General features: G+C 43.3%; 1 protein-coding gene across 1 annotated transcript in view; it reads left to right on the forward strand.

The window, feature by feature from the left end:
- Window positions 1-11678, forward strand: part of map3k10 (mitogen-activated protein kinase kinase kinase 10) — a 34428-nt gene extending 22750 nt beyond the window's left edge. Inside the window, exons 2-11 of the mRNA XM_058079916.2 lie at window positions 2421-2601; window positions 2681-2829; window positions 4622-4797; window positions 5065-5311; window positions 5394-5516; window positions 5579-5717; window positions 6408-6520; window positions 6589-6896; window positions 8279-8804; window positions 8925-11678. Of these exons, the coding sequence (XP_057935899.2) occupies window positions 2421-2601; window positions 2681-2829; window positions 4622-4797; window positions 5065-5311; window positions 5394-5516; window positions 5579-5717; window positions 6408-6520; window positions 6589-6896; window positions 8279-8804; window positions 8925-9325 (2363 nt within the window). The 3' untranslated portion in view covers window positions 9326-11678. The remainder of the gene's footprint in view (window positions 1-2420; window positions 2602-2680; window positions 2830-4621; window positions 4798-5064; window positions 5312-5393; window positions 5517-5578; window positions 5718-6407; window positions 6521-6588; window positions 6897-8278; window positions 8805-8924) is intronic.
- Window positions 11679-14125: the final 2447 nt, after the last annotated feature.

Below are 14125 nucleotides of genomic sequence, written 5' to 3' on the forward strand. Positions count from 1 at the left end.
ACCTAGCATGTTTTTGGAATGTGGGAGGAAACCGGAGTACCCGGAGAAAACCCACGCATGCACGGGGAGAACATGCAAACTCCACACAGAGATGGCCGAGGGTGGAATTGAACCCGGGTCTCCTAGCTGTGAGGTCTGCGCGCTAACCACACAATCACTGTGCAGCCTTTCTTGAGTGTATTTTACTTTATTTTTCTGTATTATTATTATTATTATTATTACTACTAATCCACACCCCCAAGAAGTTTCATTTTCTCATAGTCGACTCATACCTCCATCCATCAACTTTCTATTTTGCTTATCCTGATGTACAGTAGGTCACTAATTACTTTACTGATGATTTTCATAATTACAGGACTTTAAACACACTCAATCCTGCTCCACATCTTTTTAATTAGAATGCAACAAAAGCAACATTTTGGACAAATCTGAGCTTCATTTTCTGTCAATCATTCATCCATTTTCTATTTTGCTTGTCCCGACACACTTGACTATTTCTGCTTTATCTTCATAGGACTTTCAAAAGTAGTAAATCACATGCAGTACTATTTATTCATCATGCTGAATATTTCCAATGAGTGTGCATATGTTAGAACTGTACCATCTGTAGGTCATGTAGACTGGTAAGGGGTTGACTAGCTTTAAAGGCAAAACTGGTTTCGCAGAGTGCTTGTGGACAGAGAGGCACACCTTTTATCACGTGAAGGTTTTGCAGTGTGCGTGTGTATGCGTTCAGGAGAGAGCGAGTGTGTGTGTGTGTGTGTGTGTAAACAAAGATGCTGCTGTGTGTGTGTGTGTGTGTCACTGAGCTCCACCACCCTTTGCATAAGGCTGTAGATAAGCGGGAGAGACAGACAAGTCAGCTCTTCTGCACCTTGCCTCCCTGACAGTACATGTGAAGTGTGTACACTCCAAATATTTCCATAGCTAGGTGGCTCGCACGCGGAAATGAAGGAGGAAGTCCTCCGTGGTGCATGAGGCGGAGGGAAAGAGAGATGACGGGAAAAGCTGGAGGAGCTTGGAGACACCTTCTCATGCAACTGAGTGAGAAGGGGTCTCCAAACTGTGCACACAAATTATTTTGCTATCATAAAAACATTAATTGGCTGCACACAAGCCACACAGCTAGGAGACCCGAGTTCGATTCCACTCTGTGTGGCGTTTGCATGTTCTCCCCGTGCATGCGTGGGTTCTCTCCGGGTACTCCGATTTTCTCCCATATTCCAAAAACATGCTAGGTTAATTGGCGACTCCAAATTGTCCATAGGTATGAATGTGAGTGTGAATGGTTGTTTGTCTATATGTGCCCTGTGATTGGCTGGCCACCAGTCCAGGGTGTACCCCGCCTCTCGCCTGAAGACAGCTGGCATAGGCTCCAGCACCCTCCGCGACCTTTGTGAGGTTAAGCGGTAGAAAATGAATGAATGAATGAATGAATTTTATCATAAAAAGTTGTATTAAGACAATTATTTAGGTCATAATATTAACTAACCAAAGTTAGTTACTACACATGATGGATCCAAACCCTTTTTTTGGCATTCCGCATAATGGCGTTCTGCCAACCGATGTTCAACACGGCCGACGTTTTTGGCCAAGAATTACCGTATTTTCCAGACTATAAGTCACACTTTTTTTCATAGGTTGGCTGTTCCTGCGACTTATACTCCAGAGCGACTTATAAATGAAAAACTGTGTGTTACATAAACACTGGACACCTTTTGTGTTCATGTTTATTTTTTTGTGTAGCTGAATAAGCATTGTGTTAGCATATCTTACACCTATTCAGCCTGTTCTCTGTTCTTTTATTAATGTTAGAACTTGCCTTCCAAGATGACGTAATGTCTGTTTTGGTCAAGTAGTTATAATATCTATATTATAAATTACCGGCAAAAAATGTGACTTATGTATGTTTGTTTCTACCTAGTTATGCATTTTTGGCCTTGTGCGACTACTCCGGAGTGACTTATAGTCCAGAAAATACGATATATATAATTTCTTTTGAGTTGCTCAAACTAACAACAATTACAACAAATAACTACAGTAATAATCGGTAGGTGACAAAAAAAATTAAACTATATTAGGAAAGCAGGAAGTGAACAAATGTAACAGTTACTGATTGTAAAAGTACCAGATGGAGGGGTAGGATTTAATAAGCTTTGCTTCTTCCTACTCCTTTTGGACATGTGGAACTGTGAACTGATTATGTGATGCATTCAATTGTAATCTGATGCATGTTCAAATGAAATAAAACCATTACCATTGCGATAATTGAATTGAATATACAGTACTTTCGAGTAGTCAGTGTACAGCAGTATAGATTTATTATCCACTGAAAATGACTCAACACATCCATTATTTACGCAATTCTGTGAGATCTCAGGTATTAAGATTCTAATTATGTGTTGCCTCCTCGTCTTCAGTCCTCATTCTGGAACCAGTGGAGCGGGACGAGCTGAGTCGGAAAACCCTAAAGATCACAGACTTCGGCCTGGCCCGAGAGTGGCACCAGACCACCAAGATGAGCGCAGCGGGCACGTACGCCTGGATGGCACCGGAGGTCATCAAGCTGTCTCTGTTCTCCAAGAGCAGCGATGTGTGGAGGTGAGCGCTATGCTTTTATTTGGCTTTATTTTCACTTTTTGCGTCACCGGCTAAGCTTCAAGTTGTGGTCTGCTCACAGTTTTGGCGTGCTACTGTGGGAGCTGCTGACCGGCGAGGTTCCATACAGAGAAATAGATGCACTGGCTGTGGCGTACGGGGTGGCTATGAATAAGCTAACACTTCCTGTCCCTTCAACGTGCCCTGAACCTTTCGCTCAGCTTCTTGCAGGTAAATAAAAATCAAGATGGACCACTATATAATAGTGACGAGGAGACTGTCACTGTTATTGGAGCTTTTTGTGATAATGTGGCAGACACTTGCGGACACGCTCACCCATTCGGCGGCCGATTTGGGGGCCGTGGATTGTGGACTATGTTTTGAGCATGCAGGTGTTCCTTTCAACTGCAGCATTGGTGACCCCAATGTGATCTTTATGAGACTTTATTCTTCATTCGTCAACAACAGAATGAATGTCAAGACGGGAATCTTCTAATTGGTGCCCAAACCTGTGCGGTCAAAACATAGTCCACAAACGCAACAGACGAATGCTTCACAGTGTCCGCCATATTGACTAATTCGCCCCGAAAAATGTATTTCTTCATCTTTAAAATTTTTTTGCACAAGAGGCAACTCCAAAAGAACACATTTTGTGCGGTTTTAAGCCGAAAAATGCAGAAATGCATTTTCTAAACGCTAGTTAATGCTAGGTTAAGTGGCGACTCCAAATTGTCCATAGGTATGAATGTGAGTGTGAATGGTTGTTTGTCTATATGTGCCCTGTGATTGGCTGGCCACCAGTCCAGGGTGTACCCTGCCTTTCACCAGAAGACAGCTGGGATAGGCTCCAGCACCCCCGTGACCCAGGTGAGGATAAGCAGTAGAAAATGAATGAATGTTGAGGCATCGTTTTTTAGACATTTTGGGTAAATATACTGTACATGGCTAATTTTGTGTTAATAGTGAAAGTTCATTCATTCATTCATTCATTCATTCATTCATTTACTACCGCTTATCCTCACAAGAGTCGCGGGCGGTGCCAGCCAATCACAGGGCACATATAGACAAACAACCATTCACACTCACATTCATACCTATGGGCAATTTGGAGTCGCCAATTAACCTAGCACGGGAGAACATGCAAACTCCACACATGCAAACTCCACACAGAGATGGCCGGGGGTGGAATTGAACTCAGGTCACCTAGCTGTGAGGCCTGCGTGCTAACCACTCTCCGCCGTGCAGCCCTAGTAAAATTTCTGCTTGAATTTTTGTCCTCTTTTCTCTAAAGAAAAGGTTGTTTTTCTGCCAAAAGATGAGAGTTCTTTTGGTATCTACCATGTTTGTATAGCCCATGAACACAACATTCTGTGTACCTTGAAAAATCATAAGTCAAAATCATCAAAAATGTCTGGGATTGAATGAGTTAATATCAATACATGATAACATGATAAATTATGTACTTGCTTCTCCACACGCTAATCCATATCATTTGAATAATGAAGTTCACTGGATCTGTCAGACCTGCAGTATAATTCTGCTTGGCCAGATCTTTTTTATTCTGGCTCAGTAGATCTGCATCTGAAGGTGTGATGAGCGTCATGTTTGTGTGATTCTGTCAGCGCCGTTTGGCTCAGGGATTGTTGCCATATGCTGTCTCTCTGCCATGTCTCCTGATTCCTGTCTGCTGCCAGCAGGACGGACACCATCACTATGCATCCGTGCATATTTTGGATCATCGTATAGACCCGTATACCGGAAATGAGTCCCTGGTGTGTGGTTTAGCACCGGGTAAAAATACATTGCCATTAACAGCTGTGGCTGTAGGCAACCACGGCATCCGGCAGCTTTACTTATGCTTGCATGCTTTTTAAAATATTCCTATTCAGCTGTTAATGTGAAGACATGTTCCACGTCCAATACCGATTCAAGTCTAAAAATAAGGTGTTGCGTATTACAACTTCTATCGAATGCCCCGTCCTCTCTGCAGTTGAGTGAACTAAACCCACATCTTGTTCATTAGAGTGCTGGAGTCCGAATCCCCACAGCAGGCCCTCCTTCACCAGCATCCACAGGCGACTGTTGGCTATTGAGCAGTCGGCCATGTTCCAGATGCCCCTGGAGTCCTTCCACTCCTTACAGGAGGATTGGAGGCTGGAGATCCAGCAGATGTTTGATGAGCTTCGAGCCAAAGAGAAGGTGAGAAAACCCCAAAGGAAGCAACACGTGTATTTCTGTATACTATATATGATTATTCTTCTGCTGGTTGGATTTTTGGAGAGAATAAAGACCTGATCTTGAGAGAATATGTTTGTAATATCCCAGGAATCATATTTAATCGCACTCTGTGGGTGACATCTCACCTTGTCATTAACTGCCTATGAGGTGTTTCTGCAAATATGAATCACCATAGCAACAAGCAGAATTCACATGTGAGAAGAGGTGCTAACAAACATGTCTCTCCAGGAGCTGAGGTCTTGGGAGGAGGCCTTGGCCCGAGCGGCAGAGGAGCAAAGAGAGCAGGAGGAGCAGCTCAGAAGGAGAGAGCAGGAGCTGGCCGAGCGGGAGATCGACATTGTCGAGCGAGAGCTGAACATCATCATCCACCAGATGTACCAGGAGAAGCCCAGCGTGAAGAAGAGGAAGGGTCACTTTAAGAAGAACAGGTTGCTCAAGCTGTGCAGAGATGGCAACAGCATCAGTCTGCCCTCTGGTGGGTCCAATGTGCAATTACAACTTTTTTTGTACCACATAATGAAATGTGCATCATTTGCGTATATTTTCTTGTGCAAAAGGCTTTGAGCATAAGATCACGGTGCAGGCGTCCCCCAGTGTGGACAAGAGGAAGACACAAGGGAGTGAGAGCACCACGCCGCCTGCCAGCCCGGGCGTCATACCTCGACTTAGAGCCATACGACGTAAGAGCAACAGCGCAAATTTTTCATTTTTCACTTGCTTTAAGGTGTCTTCTATGTGACAGTGACCCCCAGTGACGGCAGCAAAACATGGGGCCGCAGTGCTGTATGCAAGAAGGAAGACATGTCAGCCGGCAAGAAGAAAGGACGCACGTGGGGGCCCAGCTCCACCCACCAGAGGGAGCGGGTCGGCGGGGAGGAAAAGTAGGTGAAAGGAAAGAAATTGTTATATATTGTTAGGTTATTGGGGCTGCACGGCGGATGAGTGGTTAGCACGCAGACGTCACAGCTAGGAGACCCGAGTTTAATTCCACCCTCGGTTTTCGGGGTACTTCGGTTTCCTCCCACATTCCAAAAACATGCTAGGTTAAATGGCGACTCCAAATTGTCCATAGGTATGAATGTGAGTGTGAATGGTTGTTTGTCTATATGTGCCCTGTGATTGGCTGGCCACCAGTCCAGGGTGTACCCCGCCTCTTGCCCGAAGACAGCTGGGATAGGCTCCAGCACCCCCGCGACCCTCGTGAGGATAAGAGGTAGAAAATGAATGAATGAATGTTATGTTATTGGGGCTGCACGGCTATCTAGTGGTTAGCACGCAGACCTCACCGCAAGGATACCCGAGTTCAATTCCACCATCGGCCATCTCTGTGTGGAGTTTGCATGTTTTCCCTTTCCATGCGTGGGTTTTCTCTGGGTACTCCGGTTTCCTCCCACATTCCAAAAACATGATAGGTTAATTGGCGACTCCAAATTGTCCATAGGTATGAATGTGAGTGTGAATGGTTGTTTGTCTATACGTATGTGCCCTGTGATTGGCTGGCCACCAGTCCAAAGACAGCTGGGAATGAATGTTATGTTATTGACAAGCTTCTTTTTTGTGAATATTTTCAGACTGAAGTCACTAAGCGAGGGCAGCAAAGTATGGTCATCCAGCGCACCCAATCTTGGAAAGTCGCCCAAACATGCCCCTATGACAGTGGGCTTCTCCAGCCTCAGTGAAATGGGTCAGTCCCGCACGGTATTTCCATTCAAGTACTGTATTTATTCCCTTTATTCCCTTCTTATATCTCAGAGGAATGCTGCGAGTTCGAGGAGTCACCAGGTTCCTTACAACCCTCTGAGACCAGCAGTAACGGGGCTGCTGAGGATTCAGGGTCCCTGTGGAGCACCCTGGGGTCTGGTGTGGCTTCTGCCACTGTGGGGTCATCAAGTGCGAGCTCCACTCAGGGTTCTGGGGTTGTTGGGGCTACAACGAACCACCAAGATTCGCTGAGACGCTGCAGCCAGAGGAAGAAGAGTGACATGTTGTTGTTGGGTTGTGCTTCGCTGCTGGCCTCGGTGGGTCTGGGACAAGACCTGCTGCAGCTGGGAAGACTGCAGGTAAAAACTATACAATGTGCGGAACTATTAGGTAATGCCGATTTGGTAATGGTAATGGTTTAATTTCGTTTGAACATGCATCAGATTACAATTGAATGCATCACATAATCAGTTCACAGTTCCACATGTCCAAAAGGAGTAGGAAGAAGCAAAGCTTATTAAATCCTACCCCTCCATCTGCTACTTTTACAATCAGTAACTGTTACATTTGTTCACTTCCTGCTTTCCTAATATAGTTTAAGTTTTTTCATTCTTTTCTTTTTATCCCTCCAGTGAAGTCGTAACAGTATGTACAGTGTTTATCAGTGTGGGTTTGTTCTTTTGTTTATTTCTCGGTGTGCAATTTTCCACCTACAAAAAGAAACAAATGCTTTTTTTTTAGTGGTAAATATTTCTTCCTCTGTGTGGGTTTGCCCATTTGCTTATTTTTGGTTTGTTTGTGTGTTAGCTACTGGCTATAATTTTGAGATATTTTTTACTCGTATCATTAATAAATTTGATGTAAATAATGTTTTTTTTCCCACTTTGTGTGTGTTTTTTTTAATATTACAATTTATCATTCATTCATTCATTTTTTACCGCTTATCCTCACAAGAGTCGTGGGGGTGCTGGAGCCTATCCCAGCTGTCTTCGGGCGAGAGGCGGGGTACACCCTGGACTGGTGGCCAGCCAATCACAGGGCACATATAGACAAACAACCATTCACACTCACATTCATACCTATAAACAATTTGGAGTCGCCAATTAACCTAGCATGTTTTTGGAATGTGGGAGGAAACCCGGAGAAAACCCACGCATGCACGGGGAGAACATGCAAACTCCACACAGAGATGGCAGAGGGTGGGATTGAACTCAGGTCTCCTAGCTGTGAGGTCTGCGCGCTAACCACTCATCCGCCGTGCAGACCATTATTACAAATTTTCTGTGAAAAAAATACATTTTTATAAATGATACTATGAAAACAGGCTGCACGGCAGTCGAGTAGTTAGCATGGAGGCCTCACAGCTAGGAGACCCGAGTTCAATTCCACCCGCGGCCATCTCTGTGTGGAGTTTGCATGTTCTCCCTGTGCATGCGTGGGTTTTCTCCGGGTACTCCGGTTTTCCTCTCACATTCCAAAAACATGCTAGGTTAATTGGCGACTCGAAATTGTATGAATGTGAGTGTGAATGGTTGTTTGTCTATATGTGCCCTGTGATTGGCCGGCCACCAGTCCAAGGGTGTACCCCACCTCTTGCCCGAAGACAGCTGGGATAGGTTCCAGCGACCCTTGTGAGGCTAAGCGGTAGAAAATGAATGAATGAATGATCATATAAAAACATTTCCAGTAAAGGTTTAATGCTATAATCCTGCTGTTCCTAGTAATCCTACTGTTCTTGCAGGTGCTCCAAGATGAGCAGGACCTCAGAGAGGAGCAGAGGAAGAAGAAAGAAAGTCTTTTCCAGCGAACAGGACGCTTTCGTCGCAGCACCTCTCCCCCCAGCAGAAACCTCTCCCTGTCCCTTTCCCGATATCACGACTCAGCACTCTCCTGCTTGGACCCTTCGCCCTCAGTGACGCTCCTCTCCTTGTCCTCGCTCTCGGACTGCAACTCCACCAAGTCTCTCCTCCCCTCCGACCCGGATGACTACGCCCTGACCCCCGCCAGGACGCAGGTGGTGCCAGCGGCCCCCTCCCTCAACCCGCTGTTGGACTTACGGACAGAGAGTTTCAAGAAGGAGCCCAACCAGTCGCTAACGCCCACCCATGTCTCTGCGGCCATGGCGATGAACAGGGGGCACAGGCGCACACCGTCTGACGGTGCCATACGACCCAGAGCGCAAACCCTGGTACACCACAGGACGCCATCTGACGGCAGCATGCCCATGCCGCCCCCACCTGGGGTACCCAGTATTAGGAATAATAAAGGTAGGACACATTCTTTAGCATGATTTAACACTTTAAAATATATTCTATTATAACTTTAGTTGTTTTGACAGCCCTAATTATGTTGTAAATATTTTTTATTTCCTTTTTCGTTGTCTCCAGGTGTGCTGGACACCCTCGACATCCCTCGCCTCCCAGACCCTTTTGCCATCTACTCGACCCCCCACCGCAGAAAGGCCCCAGCACCTCCCACCCACGACCCGGCTCCTCTCTGCCTCATCAGCCCCCTTGAGAGACCCAAGACCCTCGAGTTTGCCGCCCGTCCCCGGCCCACACCAGCCCGGATGAGAGCAGACCCGTGGAAGCTGGGCTCCCTGTCCAGGACCTTGAGCTCATCGCCGGGAAGCAGCTGCGAAAGCCCCCTCGGATCGGCGGACAGTGGCGTCCCTGCGACGCGACCCAATCTGATGGACATGGACGTGGAGGGACAGAATTTGGACCATACGGTTCCTCTGTGTGGGAAGCTGCCACCCGCCACACTCTGTGGACAACAGTACACATAGTGAGGAGACTACAAAGACGCTTTTTTACAGTTTTTTTTTGTGATGGAAGCCATCTTGTCTTGTGTGCTGTTCTACTGAGCATCCTATATAAAAAGGTATGGGACCTTAAAAACGAGCCCTAACTAACATGCACACCAGTGAGGGTCAGGACGCCTCTTAAAAGCCTTGCTCACTGGCCAACATCCTTCTCACCTGATCTCCTGCAAAAAGCCATTGAAGAAAGTACTTGTTGAATTTCAATATGTCTGCCTTCTTTCCCGTTCCATCATTCTTAACACATGTACATTCGCTATGTCGCCACAGCGCTCTTTGTGGGGGGGGGGGGGGCTCCAAAGAACATCACAAATATCTCCCACTAATCCTCCTCAAAAGTCAACGTTCTCTGACAGCAACCATGGACTCGGGCTGGCTTTTTCTGCTCTGATGTTTTTCATTGGTTTGACAAAGTACTTCCTCTCAGGGTGAATGTTGGTCACACAACATTCATTTACCCATTCAGTCATTTACTTTTAACCCTTAGATGCACGAGTGACTGGACCCAAACTCTTCCATAAGTGGGTCAAAAATGACCCATACTAGAATCAATGCGTTTTTATGCCAATTTTGCCATTTTGGTTAGGAATAATCACTTGTATGATATTTAGTATTATATTTAGGACCACACAAGAATGATTTCATGTTCGAAACATCTTAATTTTTCACTTTTTTACATCTTTGAAAAAGAAAATGCCCCGTACAACAATAGAAAATGTGAGGATTAGGGATCGACCGATATTTTTTTTTGGGGGGGCGATGCCGATACCAATTTTTTTCCATCCATTTACTTGGGCCGATATTTGTGGCCGATACTGCTTTGCTCCCTCAATTTACATGAAAAAATGACAATGATAACAAATATTACAGGTCTCAAGTTTAAACAAATATTTATTGAAATGTAAACACTGAACACAGTAGGATTCAGCTTTCTTAAACACTCATTTAAACGGCATTATCAACTTTAAAAGGAATAAATATTCAACCTTGTGCAAAACATTTCTGTCGTAGTTTAAATTTATCTAGCATCGATGTGATGACTGAAACAAAAGAGTAATGCCCAACAATACATATACTAGTAATGTTAGCCAGCTAGTTATAAAGTAGGCTAATTTGTTGATAATACTAACAGTCATAAAAGACACATACACAATATTATATGAAGATAATACTTGTTATATTTTAGTACTTTATGTGTAAAATAATCTTCCTGAGGGGTGACACTTCTGATATAGTCTGTGTGGTCTACAGTTAATTTATTCCTGACAGCCAAAGTTGATAAGAATCAAAGGTTCCTATTGGATTCCATAAAAAATGCATGCGGGTCATTTTTGACCCACTTATGGAAGGTTGGGGTAGTAACACAAAAACAAAAATTTAAAAAAGGTAAGCTAAAAATGTGAATGACATGATATTAAAAACATGTTTTTTGAGGAATACCTGGAATATTAAATGATTTAAAAAAATTTCATTATGAAGATATTTTAAGAAAACAACCTGTCCAGGTCATTTTTGACCCACTTATGCATCTAAGGGTTAAACATGAAATTCTTTTACAAAGGAGTATTAGGGCCACTCTGAACGACAACAAAACAAGAATAAGGTCATAGGATTTCCTGAACTATTACAACAATACAACATTTTTGTGGCCCTGATACATATTTTTGCCTAAAAAGCTCCATCGAGGGTTCTATTTGTTCATCACATGGTGCATCCAAGGGTGTTGCGACACATTGTCACGTCTCTGTCCTTCTACAATATGTAATATTTCTTGCCGGGTGGGGGTCGAACATTCCTCCTCGGCTCCCTGAATGCATGTTTCAATATTCGGAGACGACCTTACGTCACGTCTACAACTTCACGCTCACGTTCACACAGGACCACTGAACTCAACACGCACCCTTCAGAACCAGGTGGCACTTTATAGGAGCCTTGCTTGTGGGCGACTTGCAGCTGACAAATCATCGTGGATCTGACCACTTGTTTGTAGCAATGGACTGGGCTGACCGTGCTAGTTAGATTCCTGTGTTTGTGTGTGTGAGTGTATTTGTTATATGTATGGAATGAAGTTGGAAGAGTTGTCCTGTGATCATGTACAATGAGTATTTATTATGAAATCTATTGTTATTGGAAATAATTATTGCTACCATGCTTTTTTTCCAGGGATATCTGTATATATTTGTTAATATAATATTAAGGGCAGGGAGGAAATATGACGTATTGAATCATCCCTGCCGTTTTTTGGGCGGTGGTTAAATGAAGAATAAAGTGTGACATGTGATGAATGGTTGATATGAGAGATGAATAATAAAAAAAAGAAAGATGCTTAAGTGTTATTATGGAATCTTTTTTTTTTACTGGACATTTCTGTCCCCCCCACCACCCCTTTGTGGGTTTTCTCCGGGTACACCAGTTTCGTCATGCACTCCAAAGACATAGATACTAAATGTCTTTGCGTTTGAATGATTGTTTGTCTATATGTGCCCTGTGATTGGCTGGCGACCAGTCAAGGGTGTACCCCGTCTGTCGCCCGAATAAGCTGGGATAGGCTCCAGCATACCCCTGCCACCCTAGTGAGAATTAAGCGGCATAGAAAACGTACGGTTGATATATATATATATGACTTTTTTATGATAATGTTTTGTATTCAGGTATCACATTCAGTCATATTCAATTAATAGATGAGCTACTTTCCCATTTTTACCTTATTAAATAGCTAATAAAGTCATTCATTTAAACAGAAGCAATAATTTAAAGCTAGCTGTTTGTTTTTCTGAGATAAGATAACAAGCTAGCATGTGTTAGCATAAATTAACATAGCCAATACAATAACGTCATGAAACCTTACCTTCCACTATTCCCCCACATATTATCAGCATTTGGGACCAAATATGAGAAAAATACAGTACAGCGGTCAATTGTTTATCAGGAGGATAGGTTCCAAAATATCAACAAGTGAAAAACGCAAAGTAGTCAACTGTGTGTGACTTATTCTATATGTTTCAAGAATCTAAAAGCATCTGTCCTCACATTTCTGTCCGTTTTTTAAACACTCAAAAAAGTTCAAACATTCCTTTGAATTTTAACCGTCAAACTACAGGTTGGAGACAAGAATTTTTTATGTGACTCACCTGTAATCATCCCTTTTCGTCCTGGCGTCGTTCCTTTGTACTCTAGCGTTTTTGTATACTTGTTACAACATGTAACTGCAGTCCTTCCAACCAAAGATGCATTCAAAGTATTCCAAAATGGCGCCGTATAGCCGCTTAACTTCTGCATTCTTTCAGCAAGTCCAGAAGTCCAAACTTTTGTACCACAGTTAGCATCCTTCTCTGCCTTTTGGTAGCAAGCCATTTCGTCGAAATTGTGGGTTTTATCACGAAGAAAACTACAAACATACAGAAACTTCAAGCTAGCAAGAGACTGCAAGCTAGCAAGCCGTCAGAAGCGGAAGTCGGCATGGCCGCGCGAAGGAAATTGATTGACAATGCCATTCAGCCAATCAGGACGCAGAAGACAAAGGTGTGGAAACGATTGACTAGAGAGAGACTCAACTTCCCACAATGCAATTCTTCTTAAAGAACCAGACTCAACCGGTAACAGGAAGTAATACAAAATAGAAGCACTAAAAAGAAAGAGCAAATCCGCGAAAGATGAACCGCGACAGAGCGAGGAAGCACTGTACAGCCATCTACCTGTGCAGCGTGGGAGAAAGTTAGATGGTACGTTGAAGGACCTTCAAGCAAAGTGGGACAAAACAAAACAAACAACATGAACATGCAAAAACCGTGGGATTTCTAACTGTGCATGATTTATTTAATAATATAGTAGCCTAAAATATCTATTTACGTAATATTTTATTTACTATTTTTCTTGATTATTTATTTTAAACATTTTTTTCATTGCGCCTGGCGACTGGGGACACCTGCTCTATTATGACAGGAGGGTTGCTTGCAGTACCGAATACAAACCACTAGATGTCACCCACGTGCAGTATGATGTCATGTTTTTCTGCAGCCACATGTGTCTGACGTTGCAATAACCACAAAGAGCAATAACTTCATGCAGAAAAATAATTAATTCAACACAAAAAAAAGCAGGACGGATGGAATTATTCCAAATATATGACAACTCCCTCCCTCCTTTTGTTGACAAAGCTGACATGGAAAAGCAAACAGACACACGTCCGCCAATCAAACGTCCTGCTAGACGCCAGCCAGTTGCCTAGCAACCCATCCTCACTGCCATGGCGATGCTATTAAAGGCAACAACAAAGGGGGAAAAGGAGGGATGATATGCCTGGAAATGGAAGTGTGCAAAGACAAAAAAGATCTCTTTTTTTCTCTCTGTTTGGGACACATCCTGTCCATGCTTGGGACTATGTTCTGGTTTGAGACGATGAATATTTTTGTGAGGATTTAAACAGATTGTCTTGACAGTTGGTGGCTGTCTTTTTTGCTTCACTTTTAATTTATCCTCTCGGAATGATCACCTCTAAACCGTCAGAGGTTGTCTTTGTTATTGTTGTTGCTCTAGAAACAGTGTTCACTTTGGCTGTGTACTCTGTGTACCATCATGACTGAAGGCCTCATATTTAGATATCAGGGAAAAATATAATAAAAAATATAATTTTGGAAATTTTGTGCAATATTTTTTTTTCAAAAAGCCAATTTTGCAAGGCAAAAGTCAATATATTACAAGAAATAGTTGAAATTTTCTGACAAAAAATGTATTCTCAAAAGAAAAATTTTATTTTTCAATGAATAT

This window comes from Doryrhamphus excisus, linkage group LG8 (assembly GCF_037039965.1).
Source record: "Doryrhamphus excisus strain RoL-2023G ecotype Guam linkage group LG8, RoL_Dexc_Guam_v1.1, whole genome shotgun sequence".
Taxonomy (NCBI): domain Eukaryota; kingdom Metazoa; phylum Chordata; class Actinopteri; order Syngnathiformes; family Syngnathidae; genus Doryrhamphus; species Doryrhamphus excisus.